This window comes from Pseudophryne corroboree, chromosome 2 (assembly GCF_028390025.1).
Source record: "Pseudophryne corroboree isolate aPseCor3 chromosome 2, aPseCor3.hap2, whole genome shotgun sequence".
NCBI classification, from domain to species: Eukaryota; Metazoa; Chordata; class Amphibia; order Anura; family Myobatrachidae; genus Pseudophryne; species Pseudophryne corroboree.
The window spans coordinates 934,480,828-934,507,735 of NC_086445.1; the positions used below are offsets into that span (position 1 = coordinate 934,480,828).

Sequence of the window (26,908 nt, forward strand, 5' to 3'; positions counted from 1 at the left end):
TAGCCTCGTGCGGCACAATGGGCCATTAATAACACTGTGGAGACAACAGCAGCGGCACATCCTCTCGCCCTATGGGGCTGCTAATAAAAAAACCTTTGGGGCCACGTATGCGCGCACTTGTTGGGCAAGCCGACTCCAGTTACAGTGACCCAAAAGTGTCATGTGACCCTTTAAGCATAAGCTGCAATACAATGCCTGCACTGTCCTCTTGCTGTGTTATTGCTTCAAAGGCTTTCTATAAAGACTTAGATTTTTCCCACAGCTTAGAATGGGTGGTCTTCAGTATGCCGACTGACGGGATCCCGGCGCACAGTATACCGGCGCCAGGATCCCGACAGCCGGCATACCGACACTTATTCTCCCTCGTGGGGGTCCACGACCCCCCTGGAGGGAGAATAAAATAGCGTGGCGAGCGCAGCGAGCCCGCAAGGGGCTCATTTGCGCTCGCCACACTGTCGGTAAGCCGGCGGTCGGGCTCCCGGCGCCGGTATGCTGGTCGCCGGGAGCCTGGCCGCCGGCATATCGTAGTGAACCCCTTAGAATAACTGCATATCATGGCCGTAATGCTCAATTTTAAAAATATACTCCACAAAAACGAAGAGAAACTGTATTATTTCTATTAATACGCCTATTATAACGGCTGTTAAAACCCGGTTCAGTTTACTTTCTATGTGCTGCTAGCGTGCGCCCGGTTTGTGTATGCAGTTCAAAAACCGTTTGGTTGTATAAATCCCCATTGTACAAGGCCGCTTGTCCTGGAAGTCTTCCATTCTTTGTTCTATTAAAGGATCCGCGGTTTGCATATGATCAGACAATGGGGGTAATTCCAAGTTGATCGCAGCAGGAAATTTTTTAGCAGTTGGGCAAAACCATGTGCACTGCAGGGGGGGCAGATATAACATTTGCAGAGAGAGTTAGATTTGGGTGGGTTATTTTGTTTCTGTGCAGGGTAAATACTGGTTGCTTTATTTTTACACTGCAATTTAGATTGCAGATTGAACTCACCACACCCAAATCTAACTCTCTCTGCACATGTTATATCTGCCTCCCCTGCAGTGCACATGGTTTTGCCCCACTGCTAACAAAGTTCCTGCTGTGATCAACTCAGAATTACCCCCAATAAAGGGGGGTACTCACGGGAGAGATGTGTGCTGAACGATCTTAGCACAGACCGCTCAGCACACATCTCTCACCCCGCTCAGCACAGCGCGATGTGCTGAGCGAGGGGGAAAGCCGACGGGGGGGGCCGCTCACTTCACACAACGGTGAAGTGAGCGACCCGCTAGACTGAGCCTGCATGCAGCTCAATCTAGCATCGGCGATAGCGATGCGCGGGGCCGCGCATCGCTATCGCTGGAGGGCATACACACGGCAGATCCGTGCTTAAAATCTAAGCAATCTAGCAAGATTGCTTAGATTTTAAGCACGGATCTCTCCGTGTGTAACCCCCTTAAGTGTCTGTTGAAACTTGCTGAGTTTTCTTTGCACAAGAGCAGGTTTCAGTAAAGTCTCTTCAAGCCAAAGATAATGAAAGTTTATGGGAAGGCAGCCAACCTTATCAATAGGTGTCAGCAAGTATTAGATCTCTCTTGACTGAGGCATATAAAAAAAGAAAAGAGAAAACAAAAATGAAAATAGGGAATTTATTATGTTGGCAGCAAAAAATAAAGATTTTTATACATATATATTTAATATTTTGCAACTAAAACTTATAAAATACATTTTGTATTTCACATTTTCGCCCACCCTTGTATGCTTTTAACATTAGTCCCTATCTTTGTGCTTGATGTACTTTAAGTTCCAGCTACCTCATGGTAGAACTTTCAGCCAACTATCCTCTAAGCCTGCGAGACATGCTATTAAAATTAGACTCTGTTGATGTCAGTATTGTGTAATTGAAACAAGGAAAATGAAGGCAGAGAGTGCACTGACTCACATGTAACCACGTGTAAAAAATCACATGATCTGTCAGAAAGATCATGAAACAGACAGCCACTGTGAGGACCCCTTACTCCTGCGCCAGCTGGAAGTAATGCAGAGCAGTGATCCCTAGAAGCCTTGCCGTAACTGATCTTTTTTTTTTTTTTTCCCCCAGAACAAATTTGTAAAAAAAATTTTTTGCTGGTTTTCCATGTGCTTTGACTTATTGATATGGAATCTTGTATGTACAGGTCCATTGTGCCTCTACAAGAGCCTTACACAACACTCAAACCGTCGACTGCAGACTCTCTCAACAGTGCACTAAGGTATATTAAAAGAGACCCTTTCATCAAAGTGCTCCTATAATCAAGAAAAACATCGGCATTTATTCTTTACATCAAGTAACCTATAACTAACGCAATAATTACGCATGCACATTAGTTTCATCATACAGAGCTATATAAAGAAAAACATTTCATTTCATGTGTTGTCTTCAGTCTAATCAGTCATTCTATTATGTGACCTCATTTCCAAATGTCTTAAATTATTCTTTCTGTGACTTGACTTATGTATGTATTCTCTCATTGTATAAAGTTAACGAACTGCTCAAGTCCGTATAAAATAAATGAGCATAATGATACCTGAGCATTAACTATTCTAAAAAATGATCTCATAATAATGCAAATGGAACATTTGATAAATCTTTTATGTTCCAAAGAATAATTCAGTAAACATATATAATATATATATATATATATATATGTGTATATATGTATACTTGTGTGTGTGTGTGTGTGTGTGTGTATATATATATATATATATATGTATACTTATGTGTGTATGTATGTTTATGCATATAATATATATATAATATTACACTGTATGCTGACATAACCAAGAAAAACACAGTATGTACAGCATGGATAAAATGGTAAGAAGCACTTTTTATCTAATGAAAACATGTATTTTATGTTGAATCTAGCTCTTAATTGTTTTAACGCGAAATTAAATTTCTCTGACGTCCTAGTGGATGCTGGGACTCCGTAAGGACCATGGGGAATAGCGGCTCCGCAGGAGACAGGGCACAAAATAAAAGCTTAAGGATCAGGTGGTGTGCACTGGCTCCTCCCCCTATGACCCTCCTCCAAGCCTCAGTTAGATTTTTGTGCCCGGCCGAGAAGGGTGCAATCTAGGTGGCTCTCCTGAGCTGCTTAGAATAAAAGTTTAGTTAGGTTTTTTTATTTTCAGTGAGTCCTGCTGGCAACAGGCTCACTGCATCGTGGGACTAAGGGGAGAAGAAACGGACTCACCTGAGTGCAGAGTGGATCGGGTTTCTTAGGCTACTGGACACTAGCTCCAGAGGGACGATCACAGGTTCAGCCTGGATGGGTCACCGGAGCCGCGCCGCCGTCCCCCTTACAGAGCCAGAAGAGACGAAGAGGTCCGGTGAAATCGGCGGCAGAAGACATCCTGTCTTCAGACTAAGGTAGCGCACAGCACCGCAGCTGTGCGCCATTGCTCTCAGCACACTTCACACTCCGGTCACTGAGGGTGCAGGGCGCTGGGGGGGGAGCGCCCTGAGACGCAATATAACAGAATACCTTAGGTGGCAAAACAGAATACATCACATATAGCTCCTGGGCTATATGGATGTATTTTAATCCCCTGCCATTTTACACAAAAAAGCGGGAGATAAGGACGTCGTGAAGGGGCGGAGCCTATCTCCTCAGCACACAAGCGCCATTTTCCCTCACAGCTCCGCTGGAAGGACGGCTCCCTGACTCTCCCCTGCAGTCCTGCTTCAGAATCAGGGTAAAAAAGAGAAGGGGGGGCATTTTTGGCAGCAAATAACGATAATAACAGCAGCTATAAGGGAATAACACTTATATAAGGTTATCCCTGTATATATATATATAGCGCTGGGTGTGTGCTGGCAGACTCTCCCTCTGTCTCTCCAAAGGGCTAAGTGGGGTCCTGTCCTCTATCAGAGCATTCCCGGTGTGTGTGCTGTGTGTCGGTACGCGTGTGTCGACATGTATGAGGAGGAAAATTATGTGGAGGCGGAGCAGTTGCCTGTGTTGGTGATGTCACCCCCTAGGGAGTCGACACCTGACTGGATGATTGTATTTAAACAATTAAGTGATAATGTCAGCAATTTGCAAAAAAAACTGTTGACGACATGAGACAGCCGGCAAATCAATTAGTGCCTGTCCAGGCGTCTCAGACACCGTCAGGGGCGCTAAAACGCCCGTTACCTCAGTGGGTCGACACAGACCCTGACACAGATACTGAGTCTAGTGTCGACGGTGACGAGACAAACGTAATGTCCAGTAGGGCCACACGTTACATGATCACGGCAATGAAAGAGGCATTGAACCTTTCTGACACTACAAGTACCACAAAGAAGGGTATTATGTGGGGTGAGAAAAAACTACCAATATTTTTTCCTGAGTCAGAGGAAATAAATGAGGTGTGTGAAAAAGCGTGGGTTTTCCCCCGATAAAAAACAGCTAATTTCTAAAAAATTATTAGCATTATATCCTTTCCCGCCAGAGGTTAGGGCGCGTTGGGAAACACCCCCTAGGGTAGATAAGGCGCTCACACGTTTATCAAAACAAGTAGCGTTACCGTCTCCTGATACGGCTACCCTAAAAGAACCAGCTGATAGAAGGCTGGAAAATATCCTAAAAAGTATATACACACATACTGGTGTTATACTGCGACCAGCAATCGCCTCAGCCTGGATGTGCAGTGCTGGAGTCGCATGGTCGGAGTCCCTGACCGAGAATATTGATACCCTGGATAGGGACAATATTTTGTTAACTATAGAACATTTAAAGGATGCATTACTATATATGCGTGATGCACAGAGGGATATTTGCACCCTGGCATCAAGAGTAAGTGCTATGTCCATCTCTGCCAGAAGAGCGTTATGGACGCGACAGTGGTCAGGGGATGCGGATTCCAAACGGCACATGGAAGTATTGCCGTATAAAGGGGAGGAGTTATTTGGGGCTGGTCTATCGGACCTGGTGGCCACGGCAACGGCTGGAAAATCCACCTTTTTACCCCAGGTCACTCCACATCAGCAGAAAAAGACACCGTCTTTTCAAACTCAGTCCTTTCGTTCCCATAAGTACAAGCGAGCAAAAGGCCACTCCTTTCTGCCCCGGGGCAGAGGAAGAGGAAAAAGACTGCACCATGCAGCCGCTTCACAGGAGCAGAAGCCCTACCCTGCTTCTGCCAAGTCTTCAGCATGACGCTGGGGCTTTACAAGCAGACTCAGATATGGTGGGGGCCCGTCTCAAGAATTTCAACGCGCAGTGGGCTCACTCGCAAGTGGATCCCTGGATTCTACAGGTAGTATCGCAGGGGTACAAACTGGAATTCGAGGCGTTTCCCCCTCGTCGTTTCCTGAAGTCTGCTTTACCAAAGTCTCCCTCCGACAGGGAGGCAGTTTTGGAAGCCATTCACAAGCTGTATTCCCAGCAGGTGATAATCAAGGTACCCCTCCTGCAACAAGGAAAGGGGTATTATTCCACGCTGTTTGTGGTACCGAAGCCGGACGGCTCGGTGAGACCAATTTTAAATCTGAAATCCTTGAACACTTACATAAAAAGGTTCAAATTCAAGATGGAGTCACTCAGAGCAGTGATAGCAAACCTGGAAGAAGGGGACTATATGGTGTCTCTGGACATCAAAGATGCTTATCTCCACGTCCCGATATACCCTTCTCACCAAGGGTACCTCAGGTTTGTAGTACAAAACTGTCATCAGTTTCAGACGCTGCCGTTTGGATTGTCCACGGCACCTCGGGTCTTTACCAAGGTAATGGCCGAAATGATGATTCTTCTACGAAGAAAAGGCATTTTAATTATCCCTTACTTGGACGATCTCCTGATAAGGGCAAGATCCAGGGAACAGTTAGAAGTCGGAGTAGCACTATCTCAGGTAGTGTTACGTCAGCACGGGTGGATTCTAAATATTCCAAAATCGCAGCTGATTCCAACGACACGTCTACTGTTCCTAGGAATGATTCTGGACACAGTCCAGAAGAAGGTGTTTCTCCCGGAGGAGAAGGCCAGGGAGTTATCCGAGCTAGTCAGGAACCTCCTAAAACCAGGACAGGTCTCAGTGCATCAGTGCACGAGGGTCCTGGGGAAAATGGTGGCTTCTTACGAAGCGATTCCATTCGGAAGATTCCATGCAAGAACATTTCAGTGGGATCTACTGGACAAATGGTCCGGATCGCATCTGCAGATGCATCAGCGGATAACCCTGTCGCCAAGGACAAGGGTGTCTCTCCTGTGGTGGCTGCAGAGTGCTCATCTACTAGAGGGCCGCAGATTTGGCATTCAGGATTGGATCCTGGTAACCACGGATGCCAGCCTGAGAGGCTGGGGAGCAGTCACACAGGGAAGGAATTTCCAGGGCCTGTGGTCAAGCTTGGAAACGTCTCTTCATATAAACATTCTGGAACTAAGGGCCATTTACAATGCCCTAAGTCAAGCAAAACCTCTGCTTCAGGGTCAGGCGGTGTTGATCCAATCGGACAACATCACGTCAGTCGCCCACGTAAACAGACAGGGCGGCACGAGAAGCAGGAGGGCAATGGCAGAAGCTGCAAGGATTCTTCGCTGGGCGGAAAATCATGTGATAGCACTGTCAGCAGTATTCATTCCGGGAGTGGACAACTGGGAAGCAGACTTCCTCAGCAGACACGACCTTCACCCGGGAGAGTGGGGACTTCACCCAGAAGTCTTCCACCTGATTGTAAACCGTTGGGAAAAACCAAAGGTGGACATCACGGACGAACCGTGGCCTCTACCTCTAAGAAAGGACCTGCTACTGCAGGGGCCTTGTCTGTTCCAGGACTTACCGCGGCTGCGTTTGACGGCATGGCGGTTGAACGCCGGATCCTGAGGGAAAAAGGCATTCCAGAAAAAGTCATCCCTACTCTGGTCAAAGCCAGGAAGGACGTAACCGCAAAACATTATCACCGCATTTGGCGTAAATATGTTGCGTGGTGTGAGGCCAAGAAGGCCCCTACAGAGGAATTTCAACTGGGTCGTTTCCTTCATTTCCTGCAAACAGGACTGTCTATGGGCCTAAAATTAGGGTCCATTAAGGTTCAAATTTCGGCCCTGTCGATTTTCTTCCAGAAAGAACTGGCTTCAGTACCTGAAGTTCAGACATTTGTAAAAGGGGTGCTGCACATACAGCCTCCTTTTGTGCCTCCAGTGGCACCTTGGGATCTCAATGTGGTGTTGAGTTTTCTAAAGTCACATTGGTTTGAACCACTTTCCACTGTGGACTTAAAATATCTCACATGGAAGGTGTCGATGCTGTTAGCCTTGGCTTCAGCCAGGCGTGTGTCAGAATTGGCGGCTTTATCATATAAAAGCCCTTACTTAATTTTTCATTCTGACAGGGCGGAATTGAGGACTCGTCCTCAATTTCTACCTAAGGTGGTTTCTGCATTTCACATGAACCAACCTATTGTGGTACCTGCGGCTACCAGGGACTTAGAGGACTCTAAGTTGCTTGACGTTGTCAGGGCCTTGAAAATATATGTTTCCAGGACGGCTGGAGTCAGAAAATCTGACTCGCTGTTTATCCTGTATGCACCCAACAAGCTGGGTGCTCCTGCTTCTAAGCAGACGATTGCTCGTTGGATTTGTAGTACAATTCAGCTTGCACATTCTGTGGCAGGATTGCCACAGCCAAAATCAGTAAAAGCCCATTCCACAAGGAAAGTGGGCTCATCTTGGGCGGCTGCCCGAGGGGTCTCGGCTTTACAACTTTGCCGAGCAGCTACTTGGTCAGGGGCAAACACGTTTGCTAAATTCTACAAATTTGATACCCTGGCTGAGGAGGACCTGGAGTTCTCTCATTCGGTGCTGCAGAGTCATCCGCACTCTCCCGCCCGTTTGGGAGCTTTGGTATAATCCCCATGGTCCTTACGGAGTCCCAGCATCCACTAGGACGTCAGAGAAAATAAGATTTTACTTACCGATAAATCTATTTCTCGTAGTCCGTAGTGGATGCTGGGCGCCCATCCCTAGTGCGGATTGTCTGCAATACTTGTATATAGTTATTGTTACAAAGATTCGGGTTATTATTGTTGTGAGCCGTCTGTTCAGAGGCTCCTTTGCGTTTATCATACTGTTAACTGGGTTCAGATCACAAGTTGTACGGTGTGATTGGTGTGGCTGGTATGAGTCTTACCCGGGATTCAATATCCTTCCTTATTATGTACGCTCGTCCGGGCACAGTATCCTAACTGAGGCTTGGAGGAGGGTCATAGGGGGAGGAGCCAGTGCACACCACCTGATCCTTAAGCTTTTATTTTGTGCCCTGTCTCCTGCGGAGCCGCTATTCCCCATGGTCCTTACGGAGTCCCAGCATCCACTACGGACTACGAGAAATAGATTTATCGGTAAGTAAAATCTTATTATTTTGATGATTGTGTCTCTTTTAAATAAAATAATATAATTTAACAGGGGGTGTAAAAGGGGGGTAGCCTTGAGCCTTAACACCTGTGACTATTCAGTTAAATAGCCCTGGTGGATCAATTAGCCCACAGTAAATTACTGTGACCAATTGTAAGTCTCCCCCCATGGTCTACAATCTAATTTCCAGTCACTAATAATAGCAAAGTTGCTGGTTTGTCAGCAGATCTTCGGGTTATTCCCAGGCTGCCTTGTAGTGGGAACATGCAGGTTAGTGGTATCAGAATACTGCTGAGAGCAGGAGCTGTGATAATGTGTGAACCACTTCAGAGAAATTGTATGCCACAACATTTGGCAATAACTGCTAATCAGACTGCTGTCCTGCAATATCTAAAGGCCAGTACTGACGGGAGAGATGTGTGCTGAGCGATCTTACTACAGACTGCTCAGCACAAGCACAGCGCCATGTGTGCTGATCGAGGGGGGCAGACAGGGGGGGGGGGGGCGCTCATTTCACCCAGCGGGTGAAAAGAGCGATGTGCTAGATTGAGCCTGCATGCAGGCCAATCTAGCACCAGCGATAGCGACGCGCAGGACCGCGCATCGCTATCGCAGTCGGGGGTACACACGGAGAGATCAGTGCTTAAGTTCTAAGCAATCTAGTCAGATTGCTTAGAATGTAAGCACTGATTTCTCCGTGTGTACCCACCTTAAGTCCTTTAATTACACAGTGATTGAGAAGTATAGCTGGACTGTGTCACTCACCTGGACAGGTAATATCTGCCTGATGAAGATGCCTAGCAAAACCACTTCCACTCACTCTTGAAGTTAACCATCATCCGTGCCTGATGAATTCCAATTTCTGCTGCGGGGTACACTGGGCTCCACAAGGATTGGACAATGGGTGTAAAGTAGGATCTTGATCCGAGGCACCAACAGGCTCAAAGCTTTGACTGTTCCCAGAATGCACAGCGCCGCCTCCTCTATAACCCCGCCTCCCAGCACAGGAGCTCAGTTTGTCAGTTGGTGCTGCAGTAAGCAGGCACTTAACAGAGGGGCTGCTCCAAGCAGCCCTAAGAAAAGCTTTTTATGAGGTAAAAAGTGAAGACTTCAAGGGCAGCAGTGGTGGTAAATGTCTTGTGACATTCACTGCTGCAGCTCCAGCTCTCCCCAGCTGCGCTGTACACTCCCGAGCCCTGGTTGCCGGGTACCTACAGCAGAGGCTCCGGTTTTCTTCACGTTAGACACACACGGCTGGGGCTCTCCAGGATCGCGTGGCCGCGCTTCGGGAGGTGGTAAGTGGGTCCCGCTTGCGGGACCCGTTCTTTATCGCGATCCGGCGCGGTCAGTGGGAGGCGGGCCGCGCGCGCTGGCGGTGGACACTGTGGATACAGGCGATTCCACTAGATCACCAGGGCATGGGCGCAGGTCAGGTTTTCTCTCTAAACCAATTCTTATATCGCCCACAGTACCCGGTGGTTTTGCCAGCAGAGGGGATAAGGCTTAGACCTGAAGCCCCTCCCCCAGCCCCAGGGCGCCTTTTCTAGCAAGTGTTCCTGCCCTGGAGCTGCATCTCTGTCTTTTCCACACTCCCTGTCAGTGTCTGTCAGTGTCTGCGGCGCCATTATCCCTCAGCTCACTGTTCCTGGGACTGCTTGGGCAAATCCTCCTATGTAAAGCCGCCTGGTTGTCAGTGCTGTGACTTTACATGAACTTCTCCTGTGTCATCTGGCTATGACGGTCCGGTTTCTACAAGCCCACGGGTGGCTCATCAACTGGAAGAAATCCTCCCTGGTTCCAGCTCAGAGCATGGTACACCTGGGAGCACTATTGGACACTCACAACCAGCGGTTGTTCTTGTCTCAGGAGAAAGTCCTGAAGCTTCAGGACAGGATTCGTTGCTTCCTTTCTCTTCCGAAAGTGTCGATATATTCGGCAATGCAGGTACTGGGCCTCATGGTCTCAGCATTCGACATGGTGGAGTATGCTCAATTCCATTCTCGCCCCCTCCAGAGGCTGATTCTAGCCAAGTGGGACGGCCAGCCTCACCGGATCAGGTCTCACATGATCTCATTGACTCCAGAGGTCCGTCTGTCGCTACTTTGGTGGCTCCGGGACCAACAGTTGTGCAGGGGCCGTCCCTTCTTGATATCCAACTGGGTCCTGTTGACGACAGATGCCAGTATAAGAGGTTGGGGCGCGGTGCTGGAGCAACACTCCCTTCAGGGTCGGGTCGGTGGACCAAGAAGGAGTCTCTCCTCTCGATCAACATTCTGGAATTGCGGGCGGTCTTCAATGCGTTGAACCTGGCCCAGCATTTAATTCAGAACCGTCCTGTTCAAATACAGTCAGATAACGCCACCACTGTGGGTTACATAAATCATCAAGGCAACACTCAAAGCCGTTCAGCAATGAAGGAAGTCTCAGGGATTCTACGTTGGGCGGAACGCCATCTACCGGCCATATCGGCAATATTCATTCCGGTAGTCCTGAATTGGGAAGCGGACTTTCTCAGTCGTCAGGACGTGCATGCCGGCGAGTGTAGCCTCCATCCAGAAGTGTTTCAACTTCAGAAAAGTGGTGTCTTCCAGATGTAGATCTGATGGCGTCTCGACACAATCACAAGGTTCCAGTCTTCGGAGCAAGAACAAGGGACCCTCAAGCAGCATTCGTGGATGCGCTGGCATGGCCGTGGAGGTTTCGGCTGCCGTACGTGTTCCCTCCGGTGTCACTCCTGCCTAGGGTAATTCGAAAGTTCAAGCAAGAAAAAGGAAATCTGCTTCTCCGGCGTGGCCCAGACGGGACTGGTTCTCAGACCTGCAAGGCCTATCGTCAGAGTTTCCACTTCTGCTTCCACAACGGCCAGACCTTCTCGTTCAGGGCCCCTGTGTCTACCAGGACCTAGCCCGGCTGTCTTTGACGGCGTGGCTCTTGAAGCTTCCGTCTTGAGGGCTAAGGGTTTTTCTAAAGAGGTCATTAAAACTATGTTGCGGGCCCGGGAACCGGCTTCTGCTCGGATTTACTATAGGGTCTGGCATTCCTACTTTGTTTGGTGCGCATCTAATAATTATGACGCTTCCAAGTTTAGTATAGCCAAACTTTTGGCTTTTCTGCAGCAGGGCCTAGATTTAGGCCTGTGTCTGGCCTCCCTCAAGGTTCATATTTCTGCATTGTCGGTGTGGTTCCAGAGAAAAATTGCGACTTTACCTGATGATCATACTTTCACTCAGGGTGTGTTGCGTATCCAACCTCCCTATGTCCCGCCTGTGGCTCCTTGGGACTTGTCGGTGGTTTTGGAGGCGTTGCAGGAGCCTCCGTTTGAACCCCTGGGTTCAGCTTACCTTAAGTGGCTTTCCCTTAAGGTGGTGTTCTTGCTGGCTATTGCCTCTGCTAGAAGAGTGTCGGATCTTGGTACCTTGTCTTGTAGTTCCCCATATCTGATTTTTCACCGTGACCGGGCGGTTCTTAGGACTCGTCCCGGATATTTACCTAAGGTGGTTTCTTCGTTCCACCTTAATCAGGAGATTGTGGTTCCAGCTTTTGTCTCTCCTGATTTGTCTCCCACAGTGCGGTCTTTGGATGTGGTACGGGCTCTCCGTATCTATGTGAAGAGAACTGCTTCTGTTCGAAAATCTGATTCTCTTTGTTTTGTTTGGATTTCACAAACGTGGCTGGCCTGCTCACAAGCAGACCCTGGCCAGATGGATTAGAATGGTGATTGCACATGCTTATGTGAAGGCTGGTCTATCACCTCCTACTCACATTACGGCCTATTCTACTCGGTCTGTTGGACCTTCTTGGGCGGCCCAACGTGGTGCGACCCTTGAACAATTGTGCAAGGCGGCTACGTGGTCCTCCGAGAACACGTTTAAAAGGTTCTATGCCTTTGATACTGCCGCTTCCCAGGATGCTTTCTTTGGATGCTGGGTTCTTGTGCCCACTACAGTGCGTCCCCTCCCATAAGGAACTGCTTTAGGACATCCCCATTGTCCAATCCTTGTGGAGCCCAGTGTACCCCGCAGCAGAAAACGAGATTTATGGTAAGAACTTACCTTTGTTAAATCTCTTTCTGCGAGGTACACTGGGCTCCACAAGGCGCCCCCACCCTGACGCACTTAGCTTCTTTGGGTTGGTATGGCATTAGCCGCTGACACTTCTCTTGTCGTGAGAGTGTGGTATATGTGGCTACTAACCGTTGTCGTCTCTTTTCCTGCTACTGCGTTGGGCTGGTTAACTAAAAACTGAGCTCCTGCGCAGGGAGGCGGGGTTATAGAGGAGGCGGCGCTGTGCATTCTGGGAACAGTCAAAGCTTTGAGCCTGTTGGTGCCTCGGATCAAGATCCTACTCTACACCCATTGTCCAATCCTTGTGGAGCCCAGTGTACCTCGCAGAAAGATTTAACAAAGGTAAGTTCTTACCATAAATCTCGTTTTTGGTGGTTCAGATCTTATGAATTCTTTGTAGTCAGTGTAGAACTTTGCTATAAGTGCCCCCCCCCCTTATAAAAAAAAAAAATATGTAGGTGATACCACAGTTTACATATTGAATCATAAATTTGATTTGCGATTTGAAATTCAGATTGATCTCAGCAGTTTTTAGTAAAATTCTGTTTGCCACCATACCCTTAGGAGCCTGACCGCAAATCTTATTACATATGTAACTATTAAGCTCGTCGTAACCAATTTTGATACGCTTCATAGGATTTTAACTTTGCTCAAGATACTGTACAACAAAATCTGTTGTAATGGTGTTGGGTTTCCCATACATGTATGAAGTCCTCTTATATGCCTTTTTGTAAGAAGACATGGACAAGCATAGGTATTTTCATGTGCTTATACAGGTTGAGTATCCGTTATCCAAAATGCTTGGGACCAGAGGTATTTTGGATATCGGATTTTTCCGTATTTTGGAATAATTACATACCATAATGAGATATCATGGCGATGTGACCTAAATCTAAGCACAGAATACATTTATGTTTCATATACACCTTATACACACAGCCTGAGGGTCATTTTAGCCAATATTTTTAATAACTTTTTGTAGTAAATAAAGTTTGTGTACATTAAGCCATCAAAAAACAAAGGTTTCACTATCTCACTCTCGCTCAAAAAAATCCGTATTTCTGAATATTTGGATATGGGATACTCAACCTGTACTTCTGTCATCTTATCTTTGTTTACTACTTATTTCCAAAGCAAATTTATGATAAACTGTTGCTTGAGCCATGTTACTACTATTTATCATTGTTAATACCATTGTGGTGTCGACAGTCATAATAACGACACCACAGTGCAACATCTGCAGAATGTTGACATGTTCACAATGTAGACATCGGAAATGTCAACATGTGTCAATTGTCAATATGTGGCAGTTTCAGAATACCGCCAGGAAGGGCTAGGTTTAGACTGCGGGGGGTTAGGGTTAGGGATTAGCGGAGACAAGGCAGGATCAGCCGGAACGCTTGTCATCTGACCGCCGAACCTGGAAGACACTGCTGGACCTCCAGAAACATTTTGCCGACGTTCGATTCATGTCCGTATTATGCCCATATTGACTTTCTCATGCTGAAATGATGAATGTCGACAAATTATACTTAACCCGGATAAATTGCTGCTTATCGAGTGTCTATGCTGAATAGTGTTGCCGAGCAGTTGATGTGTTGGCGGTAAAGACTTTTACACCCTCTGTGCAGATCAGGGTGGTGAACAAATAAAGGAATGGACTTTCTCCAGAAAGTGATTAGAACATGGCTCAGAAATCCAGTTTGTTTGAAGTATACCTGTCGCCAATATGAAGGAGGGAGAAGCAATTTTATCAGACTTGTCATGTCATAAGAAAAAGTTACCCCTAGTGATTAAATGGATCAATGTTTGGTGTCGCACTCTATGTACGTACAAACTTCCTACCAAACTCCGGCCTGTTGTAGTTTGGAAGGAAGCACAAATTTAAGAAAGCAAAACCAGTTCCATGCTCAGTCAGCTTGAATGTACTGTAGTACACACTGATATACAAAAAAGTATTACATTTCTCTTACGTCCTAGTGGATGCTGGGGACTCCAAAAGGACCATGGGGTATAGACGGGATCCGCAGGAGACATGGGCACACTAAAAGATTTTGACTGGGTGTGAACTGGCTCCTCCCTCTATTCCCCTCCTCCAGACCTCAGTTAGATTCTGTGGGAGCTCTCCTGAGTTTCTCTGAAAAAGACTTTGTTAGGTTTTTTATTTTCAGGGAGACCTGCTGGCTACAGGCTCCCTGCTTCGTGGGAGTGAGGGGAGAGAAGCAGACCTACTTCTTCTGAGTTCAAAGGCTCTGCTTCTTAGGCTACTGGACACCATTAGCTCCAGAGGGTTCGATCACTTGGTGCGCCTAGCTGCTTGTTCCCGGAGCCGCGCCGTCAACCCCCTCATAGAAGCCAGAAGAAAGAAGCCGGGTGAGTATAAAGAAGCAAGAAGACTTCAGTGACGGCAGAAGACTTCAGTAATGGAGGTACAGCGCAGCGGTCGCGCTGAGCGCTATGCTCCCACACACCAACGGCACTCGCAGGGCGCAGGGGGGGCGCCCTGGGCAGCAAGTTACTGGAGATTACAACACTGGCAAAAAAACATATATATAAGTGCCTAGGCACTAAATAGAAGACCCCGCCAGTCTAAATATTCAAATTTGAGCGGGACTACAGCGCGCTGGGAGGGGGCGTGGCTTAGCCCTCACAGCTTACCAGCGCCATTTTTCTCTCTTCACAGACATGCAGAGACGCTGGCTCGGGACCTCCACTCTCATTGACAAGTAAAGGGAGCAAAACGGGAGGGGGGGGGGGGGGGGCGTCAGTTATTTGGTGCTATCAAAGCAGCGCAGTGATCATATTTTTTTTTTTTTTGTAGTATATGGGCGCTGGGGTGTGAGCTGGTATACTCCCTCTGTGTTCTCTCTAACAGGCTTCTCTGTGGGTCTGTCCCCTTTTGCCAGTGTGTGTGTGTATGTCGGTACGGTGTGTCGACATGTCTGAGGCTGAGTGCTCCTCCCCAGAGGAGGTTACTGGGGGCGCAGAGAAAGAGTTGGGAGTGTCTGTCGGCAACGCCGACTGCAGATTGGGTGGCCATGTTGAGTACGTTGAATGCAAATGTGGAATTATTGTCTAAGAGGCTGGATAAATCTGATTCCCAGACTCAAATTTGGAGAAAATCCATGGAGGAAGCCTTATCCCAGGTACAGGCACCCTCAGGGTCACAAAAGCGTTCATTTACCCATATGGCGGATTCTGATACCGACACGGACTCTGATTCCAGTGTCGCCTTTAGTGAGGCCTGTTTACATCCAAGAGTGGTGAAGGGTATTCAGTACATGATTATGGCAATTAAAGATGTTTTACATATTTCTGAGGTGCCTGCTGTTCCAGACACAAGGGTTTGTTTATATAAAGGGAAAAAGCCTGAGGTGACTTTTCCCCACTCTCGTGAACTAAATGCTCTTTGTGAAAAAGCTTGGGAATCGCCTGACAAAAGGTGGCAGGTTCCCAAGAGAATTTTTATGGCATATCCTTTTCCCTCTGTCGACAGGGAAAAGTGGGAGTCCTCTCCCAATGTGGACAAGGCCCTCTCCTGGCTGTCCAAGAAGGTGGCACTTCCAGCTCCCAACACTGCTGCCCTCAAGGATCCTGCGGATCGTAAGCAGGAAACGACATTAAAAGCTATTTATGTCACTACTGGTGCACTCCTCAGACCTGCCGTGGCATCGGCTTGGGTGAGTAGTGCTATTGCTAGGTGGGCTGATAATTTGGCATCTGATATGGATACCCTGGATAGGGATAACATTCTTTTGACTCTCGGTTATATCAGGGACGCTGAGGGATGTTGGCCTCTTGGGATCAAGGGCCAATGCCATGGCTGTCTCGGCCAGGAGAGCGCTGTGGATTCATCAATGGAATGCTGATGCCGACTCCAAGAAAGCTATGGAAGCTATTCCTTATAAAGGTAGTGTCTTGTTTGGTGACGGCCTCGCTGACCTGGTGTCTACCGCTACAGCGGGTAAGTCATCTTTTCTTCCTTATGTTCCAGCACAACAGAAAAAGGCACCCCATTATCAGATGCAGTCCTTTCGGCCTAATAGATACAAAAAAGGAAGAGGCTCGTCCTTCCTTGCTTCAAAAGGTAGAGCTGCGTCAGGCTCCCAGGACCAAAAGTCCTCCCCGGCCTCTGCCAAGTCCACCGCATGATGCTGGGGCTCCCTTACTGGAGTCCGTGCCGTTGGGGGTGAGTCTCAGACTCTTCAGTCAGATCTGGGTTCACTCGGGCCTAGATCCTTGGGTGTTAGACATAGTGTCCCAAGGATACAAACTGGAGTTTCAGGAGCTGCCCCCCCCCCACCGATTTTTCAAATCAGCCTTGCCAGTTTCTATCCCAGAAAGGGAAGTAGTGAGTGCGGCAATACAAAAGCTGTGTCAACAGTGTGTCATTGTCCCGGTACCCCCGTCCCAACGGGGAGAAGGGTTTTATTCGAGCCTCTTTGTCGTACCAAATCCGGATGGCCCGGTCAGGCCGATTCTGAACCTAAAATCCCTCAGTCTGTATTTGAAAACTTTCAAGTTCAAAATCGAATCTCTTCGGGCAGTGATCTCCAGTCTGGAAGGGTGGGATTTTATGGCGTCAGTCAACATAAAAGATGCCTACTTACACGTCCTGATATATCCTCCACATCAGGCTTTCCTGAGATTTGCGGTGCAGGATTCTCATTACCAATTTCAGACATTGCCGTTTGGGCTTTCCACGGCCCCGAGGGTCTTCACCATAGTGATGGCGGAAAATATGGTGCTCCTACGCAAGCAAGGCATCACAATTATCCCGTACTTGGACGATCTCCTGATAAAGGCGAGATCGAAGGAGCAGTTGCTGAGAAATGTGGAACTCTCCCTGACGGTTCTGCAACATCATGGTTGGATTCTAAATTTGCCAAAATCTCAGTTGATTCCGACAGCTCGGCTGCCTTTCTTGGGCATGATCCTGGACACGGAACTGCAAAGAGTGTTTCTTCCAGCGGAAAAAGCTCCGGAAATCCAATGCATGGTCAAGGAGATTCTGAAACCGGCAAGAGTGTCGATTCATCAATGCACTCGAGTACTAGGGAAGATGGTTGCGGCTTGCGAAGCCATTCCGTTTGGCAGGTTTCATGCAAGGGTGTTTCAGTGGGACCTGCTGGACAAATGGTCCGTGTCTCACCTGCACATGCACCGGAAAATAAGTCTATCTTCCAGGACTAGAATTTCTCTCCTGTGATGGCTGCAAAGTTCTCACCTTCTGGAGGGACGCAGGTTTGGAATCCAGGATTGGGTCCTGCTGACCACGAATGCAAGTCTCCGAGGCTGGGGAGCAGTCACGCTAGGAAGAAGTTTCCAGGGAAAATGGTCAAGCCAGGAAACTTGTCTCCACGTAAACGTTCTGGAGTTAAGAGCCATTTACAACGGCCTTCTGCAAGCGGAACACCTACTTCGAGGTCTAGCTGTTCTGATTCAGTCGGACAATGTAACAGCGATAGCGTACGTAAAACCGTCAGGGCGGAACAAGGAGCAGAGAGGCAATGGCGGAGGCCACAAGAGTTCTCCTCTGGGCGGAAAAGCACGTGAGCACTCTGTCAGCAGTCTTCCTTCCGGGCGTGGAAGGAAGGAAGACTTCCTCAGCAGACACGATCTCCATTCAGGAGGGTGGGCTCTTCATCAAGAGATATTTGCAGAAGTGACAAGGCGTTGGGGAATTCCTCACATAGACATGATGGCGTCTCGCCTCAACAAGAAGCTTTCGAGGTACTGTTCCAGGTCAAGGGACCCCCAAGCCAGTGCAGTGTACGTCCTGGTAACTCCGTGGGTGTTTCAGTCAGTATATGTGTTCCCTCCACTTCCCCTCATTCTGAAAGTGTTGAGGATCTTAAGACGAACAAGAGTTCCGGCAGTACTCGTCGTTCCAGATTGGCCATGGAGGGCCTGGTATCCGGATCTTCAGGAATTGCTCATAGAAGATCCTTGGCTGCTTCCTCTCAGAGAGGACCTGTTACTGCAGGGGCCATGTGTTTTTCAGGACTTACCGCGGTTGCGTTTGATGGCGTGGAGGTTGAACACCAAATCCTAGCTCGAAAGGGTATTCCCGGGGAAGTCATCCCCACTTTCCTGAAGGCTAGAAAGGAGGTCACGACGAAGCATTATCACCGCATTTGGAGAAAATATGTGTCGTGGTGTGAAGCCAGGAAAGCTACTGCAGAGGAGTTTCAGCTGAGTCGTTTCCTCCATTTTTTGCAGGCAGGTGTGGATGCAGGCCTAAAATTAGGTTCCATCAAAGTACAGATTTCGGCTTTATCTATTTTCTTTCAAAAAGAATTGGCCGCCCTTCCTGAAGTTCAGACTTTCGTGAAGGGAGTGCTGCATATCCATACTCCGTTTGTGGCACCGTGGGATCTTGACGTGGTGTTACAATTTCTTATGTCTCACTGGTTTGAACCTTTGCGAAAGGTGGAGTTGAAATTTCTCGCTTGGAAAGTGGTCATGCTTTTGGCCTTGGCGTCCGCCAGACGGGTGTCGGAATTGGCGGCTTTGTCTCACAAGAGCCCATATTTGATTTTCCATGTGGATAGAGCGGAATTGAGGACTCGTCAACAATTTCTGCCGAAGATGGTTTCTTCGTTTCACATAAATCAACCTATTGTGGTGCCGGTGGCTACGGATGCCGTGGCGGTGCCAAAATCTCTCGATGTCGTAAGAGCTTTGAAAATTTATGTCGCCAGAACGGCTCGTGTTAGTAAAACAGAGGCTCTGTTTGTCCTGTATACTTCCAACAAGATTGGAAATCCTGCTTCCAAGCAGACTATTGCACGCTGGATTTGTAATACAATTCAGCACGCTCATTCTACGGCTGGATTTCTGTTGCCGAAGTCGTTGAAGGCCCATTCTACCAGGAGGGTGGGCTCATCTTGGGCGGCTGCCCGAGGGGTCTCGGCAGTTCAACTTTGCCGAGCGGCTACGTGGTCGGGTTCAAACACTTTTGCTAAGTTCTACAAGTTTGATACCCTGGCTGAGGAGGAACTCATGTTTCCTCAATCGGTGCTGCAGAGTCGTCCGCACTCTCCCGCCCGGTCTGGAGCTTTGGTATAGACCCCATGGTCCTTTTGGAGTCCCCAGCATCCTCTAGGACGTAAGAGAAAATAGGATTTTAATACCTACCGGTATATCCTTTTCTCCTAGTCCATAGAGGATGCTGGGCGCCCATCCCAGTGCATACTGTTACTTGCAGTTGTATTGTTACTTTGTTAGTTGTTGGTTTCGGTTACACGAAGGTTGTGTATCGGTTATGTTCAGCTTGTTGCTGTTTTTTTCATTCATACTGTTATCTGGTTTTCTTGGTAATCCAGTTGTACGGTGTGTTGTGGTGTGAGCTGGTATGTGTCTCACCCTTGGTTTAACAAAAATCCTTTTCCTCGAAATGTCCGTCTCCCTGGGCACAGTTCCTATAACTGAGGTCTGGAGGAGGGGCATAGAGGGAGGAGCTAGTTCACACCCAGTCAAAGTCTTTTAGTGTGCCCATGTCTCCTGCGGATCCAGTCTATACCCCTTGGTCCTTTTGGAGTCCCCAGCATCCTCTATGGACTAGGAGAAAAGGATTTACCGGTAGGTATTAAAATCCTATTTTTCCCCATATCCATTTCCATCTTGTATTAGTTTATATCAGTGGTTCCCAAACTTTTTGCGCCCTAGAGTATCAGAATTTTTTTCACCGCACTCCCCTAGGACAAAAGCTTCTTACTGAGATATGTAGAAGAAATTAAATATCAATTGTGTTTATATGTCATCCTTAGGCTCAGTTGTGTGGTAAGGGACACAATTTGCTTCTGTTTGTCCACATATTTTTTTTGACTGGAAGCTACAAACGATGGTTTTGTCTATTACACTGGCCAGAAATAATTTGAATTGTCCCTGGACCACCAGTCCAAGGCACCCCCCTGCAATTGACCTGAGGCACCCCAGGATGCCACGGCACCCAGTTTGAGATCCATTGGTCTATACCATAGGTTCTCAAACTCGGTCCTCAGGAGCCCACACAGTGCATATTTTGCAGGTAACCCAGCAGGGGCACAGGTGTATTAATTACTCACTGACACATTTTAAAAGGCCCACAGGTGCAGCTTATTATTTCACTTGTGATTCTGTGAGGAGACCTGCAAAACATGCACTGTGTGGGCTCCTGAGGACCGAGTTTGAGAACCATTGGTCTATACTGTAGTGTGCAGTTTGATGCAGCGTTTATTTGCATTGTGGACTCACATACTGCTATGAATAGGAAAATGGGGTTTATCTGCTGAAGTTTAGCTATTACGTTGGGATATATGGGGGCATGTGGCACTATAAGGTGCTATATGAGTGCTATATAAGTGGTATGTTGTGTTGATACTGCTGATGTATATAGTACAGGTTGAGTATCCCATATCCATATATTCCGAAATACGGACTTTTTTGAGTGAGAGTGAGATAGTGAAACTTTTGTTTTTTGATGTCTCAATGTACACAAACTTTGTTTAATACTCAAAGTTATTAAAAATATTGTATTAAATGACCTTCAGGCTGTGTGTATAAGGTGTATATGAAACATAAATGAATTGTGTGAATGTAGACACACTTTGCTTAATGCACAAAGTTATAAAAAATATTGGCTAAAATGACCTTCAGGCTGTGTGTATAAGGTGTATATGTAACATAAATGCATTCTGTGCTTAGATTTAGGTCCCATCACCATGATATCTCTCTATGGTATGCAATTATTCCAAAATACGGAAAAATCCCATATCCAAAGTACCTCTGGTCCCAAGCATTTTGGATAAGGGAGACTCAACCTGTACTTATGTTTTAGCCATACTGCATGCAATAAATATTTCCATTTACACTCTGTTCATTTTTCTGCAACAATCCTATTTACTTTCACTCCATATATTTTCAAATATTATATTTTCTTTTTAGTATGTTACTACTTTGTCTTGTTTGCATCCTGAAAAGCTGTTCTGCCCCCCACTACTATGATACATGAATTTAGCTGCATTCTCTACCATGTAAAAAAATAAAAAGTTTTTTCAAGATTGCTGGTTTCATTTTTTTGTAGCCTGCTTCCATATCTTGCCCTATCCATTGTATTTGAACTGCTGACACCACCGGAATAAAATGGTATTGTTTATCACCATTCACCGTAGCAACAGATGATATTTTAGCTGTCCTTTATCTACTACATTCTATAACATGATAGCTGGAATCTGATTGGATACTCTGGGTAATGGGCCCTACACATATCACGATGCGCCGCCGAGGTGCCCGACGGCCGATACGGCCGACGAGCGACCCGGCGGCGGGGGGGGCAGTGACGGGGGGAGTGAAGTTTCTTCACTCCCCCCGTCACGCGGCTACATTGAAGTGCAGGCAAATATGGACGAGATCGTCCATATTGGCCTGCATGCACAGCCGACGGGAGACCAGCGATGAACGAGCGCGGGGATGCGCATCGTTCATCGCTGGAGTCTCCACACTGAAGGATATGAACGAGTTCTCGTTCATTTATGAACGAGATCGTTCATATCTTTCAGAAAATCGGCCAGTGTGTAGGGCCTATAACACCTTCACATTTCCTGGTTAAAAAAGGTTTGCTAAATCTCCCAGTTAGTGCCTTACGTTTGTTGATATCTCTAATCCCTCATAAAAGTGTTAGATGAAGTAGCTGAGTATGCGACTGAGTAGATGGAGATGGTAGAAACTGCTGTGTTAACGTGTACCATAGTGGTCAGTACTGCCAAATATTGGAGGAGTAAAGGGGGGTACTCAAGGAGCGATCGCTGCTTAAAATCTAAGCAATCTTACTAGATTGCTTAGATTTTAAGCAGTGATCTCTCCGTGTGTATGCCCCACAGCGATAGCAATGCGCAGCCCCGCGCATCACTATCGCTGGTGCTAGATCTAGCGAGTCGCTCACTTCACCCGCTGGGTGAATTGAGCGCTCCCCCCGCACGCACAGCACACATCGCGCTGTGCTGAGCGACGGGAGAGATGTGTGCTGAGCGGTTCACATCTCTCCCCACATCTGCCAGTGAGTACTGGCCTTAACTGTATCATAGTTACAGATATAAAGATTGAATTTACATTTACTTATTTACCTTTCATTTATTATTTTCTTCTTTCAGGTTTCCAACAGACCCAGTTAAAGACTACAAGTCATGTTACAATGAAAAGTTCCCGCTAATATTAAAGTAAGTAATCATTCTAATGTAGGTGCAATTGTGAAATGACTCTACTTATATGAATGTATAAGTGTTCAGACCTCATTAATTTACTAAAGGCATATCCAGATTTGAGGTGTCCCTACCATCCCATACCTCCCAACTGTCTTGATTTTCGCTGGACAGTCCAGTTTTTTTGGGACTGTCCTGCTATCCCACCCGCCGGCTGCAGTGTCCCGGGGTGGGTAGTTGGGAAGCTCCTGTCACTGACTGCTATTCACGGGAGACAGAGGGGCTGGGAGCATGCCATCAGCTCACGGAGCACTGGTAATGCCGCCTAAGTGACAAATTCGGGAGGCATGGCTTGCGGAAGCATCATCCGCTAAACCACGCCCCCAGTCGGCTTCGCCGCAACGGAGTCCCGCTTAGACCTTCCTCAATGTTGGGAGGTGTGCCATCCCATCAGGAAAGTAGTGTCATCTAAAACCACACCAGCTGGGCCCTACTGCTGATTCTGCCCTCTGACAGCCCAGCTGTGCGTGTTACGACATACAGTGTATACTAGTGTCCACCTTGTTACTGGAAATATCTAATCAGCCAATAATGTGCTGTCTTAATGAATAAAAGGATCAAGAGCCTCAGCTGTTTTGTTCAAACACCAGAATGATTAAGAAATGTAATCTAAGTGACTTTGAACGTGGAACGATTGTTGATGCCATGCAGGGTGGTTTGAGTGTCTCAGACACGGCTGATCTCCTGTGATTCCCCCACCCCCATGTACAGCAGTCTGCAGAGAATATTGCACACATCAAATACAGTGCAAAGCAGTTCTATAGGGGAGAATGCCTTGTTATTGAGAGGTCAGAGCATGGTTAGACTGGAATGGTACAGTAATAAAAATAACCATACGTTACAAATGCAGAAGCATTTTTGTATGCACAGCATGTGCAACTGTATGTGATTAGCTGTAGCAGCCGATGACCACACCGAGTTGCAATCTTCTTAGCTAAGGCCCTCATTCCGAGTTGATTGATCGCTCGCTAGCTACTTTTAGCAGCTGTGCAAACGCATAGTCACCGCCCACGGGGGAGTGTATTTTCGCTTTGCAGGAGTGCGAACGCCTGTGCAGCCGAGCGGCAGCAAACACATTTTGTGCAGAAAAAGACCAGCCCTGTAGTTTCTTATTCTGTGCGATGATTGCTGCGACGAAGGTCCCGGTTTTGATGTCAGATACCCGCCTAGCAAACGCCCGGCCACGCCTGCGTTTTTCCAAACACTCCCAGAAAACGGTCAGTTGCCCCACAGAAACTCCCACTTCCTGTCAATCTCCTTGCATCCGCCAGTGCGTCTGGAAGCGTCGCTAGAACCTGTGCAAAACCACAAAGCTTTTTGTACTTGTACCACGCGCCTGCGCATTACGGTGCATGCGCATGCGCAGATTAGCCCCGTTCCGCCATAATCACTGCGCTGCAAAAATACGTAGCGAGCTATCAACTCTGTATGACCCCCTAAGTACAGGAAATAGGGATACAGTGGGCTCAGACTCACCAACACTGGACAGGTCCCGACTAATCTAGTTCTGCTGCGATGTAGTTGGTGCGGTCAGGATATGGCATAAGCAGCATGCATTCATTCTACCTCATGTCAGTGACTCAGACTGGTGGTGGGGTAATGGTGTTGGGGGGATTGTTATTTTGGCACTCTTTAGACCCCTTAATACTAATCAACTATTGTATAAATGCCATAGCCTGTGATTTGTTTTTTGGGTCGTTTTAAACTGTTTTTCTCTAACGTCCTAGTGGATGCTGGGGACTCCGAAAGGACCATGGGGAATAGCGGCTCCGCAGGAGACTGGGCACATCTAAAGAAAGCTTTAGGACTATCTGGTGTGCACTGGCTCCTCCCCCTATGACCCTCCTCCAAGCCTCAGTTAGATCTCTGTGCCCGAACGAGAAGGGTGCACACTAGGGGCTCTCCTGAGCTTCTTAGTGAAAGTTTTAGTTTAGGTTTTTTATTTTCAGTGAGACCTGCTGGCAACAGGCTCACTGCATCGAGGGACTAAGGGGAGAAGAAGCGAACTCACCTGCGTGCAGAGTGGATTGGGCTTCTTAGGCTACTGGACATTAGCTCCAGAGGGACGATCACAGGCCCAGCTTGGATGGGTCCCAGAGCCGCGCCGCCGGCCCCCTTACAGAGCCAGAAGGCAGAAGAGGTCCGGAAAATCGGCGGCAGAAGACGTCCTGTCTTCAACACGGTAGCGCACAGCACTGCAGCTGTGCGCCATTGCTCTCAGCACACTTCACACTCCGGTCACTGAGGGTGCAGGGCACTGGGGGGGGGCGCCCTGAGACGCAATAATAAACACCTTGGATGGCAAAAAATGCATCACATATAGCTCCTGGGCTATATGGATGCATTTAACCCCTGCCAAAATACATAAAAAAACGGGAGATAAGGCCGCCGATAAGGGGGCGGAGCCTATCTCCTCAGCACACTGGCGCCATTTTCCCTCACAGCTCCGTTGGAGGGAAGCTCCCTGGCTCTCCCCTGCAGTCACTACACTACAGAAAGGGTTAAAAAAGAGAGGGGGGCACAAATTAGGCGCAGTATTAACTATACAGCAGCTATAAGGGGAAAAACACTTATATAAGGTTATCCCTGTATATATATAGCGCTCTGGTGTGTGCTGGCAAACTCTCCCTCTGTCTCCCCAAAGGGCTAGTGGGGTCCTGTCCTCTATCAGAGCATTCCCTGTGTGTGTGCTGTATGTCGGTACTTTTGTGTCGACATGTATGAGGAGAAAAATGATGTGGAGACGGAGCAGATTGCCTGTAATAGTGATGTCACCCCCTAGGAGGTCGACACCTGAGTGGATGAACTGTTGGAAGAAATTACGTGACAGTGTCAGCTCTGTATAAAAGACAGTGGTTGACATGAGACAGCCGGCTACTCAGCTTGTGCCTGTCCAGACGTCTCATAGGCCGTCAGGGGCTATAAAGCGCCCGTTACCTCAGATGGCAGATATAGACGCCGACACGGATACTGACTCCAGTGTCGATGGTGAAGAGACAAATGTGACTTCCAGTAGGGCCACACATTACATGATTGAGGCAATGAAAAATGTTATACACATTTCTGATAATACGAGTACCACCAAAAAAAAGGGGTCTTATGTTCGGTGAGGAAAAACTACCTGTAGTTTTCCTAAATCTGAGAAATTAAATGAGGTGTGTGATGATGCGTGGGTTTCCCCCGATAACAATTTCTAAAATGTTATTGGCATTATATCCTTTCCCACCAGAGGTTAGGGTGCGTTGGGAAACACCCCCTAGGGTGGATAAAGCGCTCACACGCTTGTAAGGGCTCTATCCTCTCCTGAGATGGCCACCCTTAAGGATCCTGCTGATAGAAAGCAGGAGGGTATCCTAATATGTATTTACACACATACTGGTGTTATACTGCGACCAGCAATCGCCTCAGCCTGGATGTGCAGTGCTGGGTTGGCGTGGTCGGATTCCCTGACTGAAAATATTGATACCCTAGATAGGGACAGTATATTTTTGCCTATAGAGCATTTGAAAGATGCATTTCTATATATGCGTGATGCACAGCGGAATATTTGCCGACTGGCATCAAGTCTAAGTGCGTTGTCCATTTCTACCAGTAGAGGGTTATGGACACGTCAGTGGTCAGGTGATGCGTATTCCAAACGGCATTTGGAAGTATTGCCTTATTAAGGGGAGGAGTTATTTGGGGTCGGTCTTTCAGACTTGGTGGCCACGGCAACAGCTGGGAAATCCACGTTTGTACCCCAGGTCGCCTCTCAACATGAGAAGACGCCGTATTATCAGGCGCAGTCTTTTCGTGGATAAGCGGGCAAAAGGTTCCTCATTTCTGCCCCGTGACAGAGGGAGAGGAAAAAGGCTGCAGAAATCAGCCAGTTCCCAGGAACAGAAACCCTCTCCCGCCTCTGCCAAGTCCTCAGTATACGCTGGGGCTTTACAAGCAGAATCAGGCACGGTGGGGGGGCCCGTCTCAATGAATTTCAGCGCGCAGTGGGCTCACTCGCAAGTAGACCCCTGGATCCTTCAGGTGATATCTCAGGGGTACAAATTAGAATTCGAGACGTCTCCCCCTCGCCGTTTTCCTAAAGTCGGCTTTACCGATGTCTCCTTCTGACAGGGAGACAGTTTTGGAAGCCATTCACAAGCTGTATTCCCAGCAGGTGATAATCAAGATACCCCTCCTGCAACAGGGAACGGGGTATTATTCCACACTGTTGTGGTACCGAAGCCGGACGGCT

At 47.7% G+C, this 26,908-nt stretch overlaps 1 protein-coding gene across 5 annotated transcripts in view; it reads left to right on the forward strand.

Annotated features, from left to right (window-relative positions):
* The window catches only part of ST3GAL6 (ST3 beta-galactoside alpha-2,3-sialyltransferase 6), a 358,764-nt gene that overhangs the window by 207,419 nt on the left and 124,437 nt on the right, over positions 1–26,908 (forward strand). For 4 of the 5 annotated variants that reach the window (XM_063956263.1, XM_063956266.1, XM_063956265.1 and 1 more), the window contains exons 4-5: positions 2,172–2,246; positions 22,570–22,635. In XM_063956263.1, coding sequence (XP_063812333.1) covers positions 2,172–2,246; positions 22,570–22,635 — 141 coding nt within the window. The remainder of the gene's footprint in view (positions 1–2,171; positions 2,247–22,569; positions 22,636–26,908) is intronic. The other variant, XM_063956267.1, reaches the window with a different exon arrangement.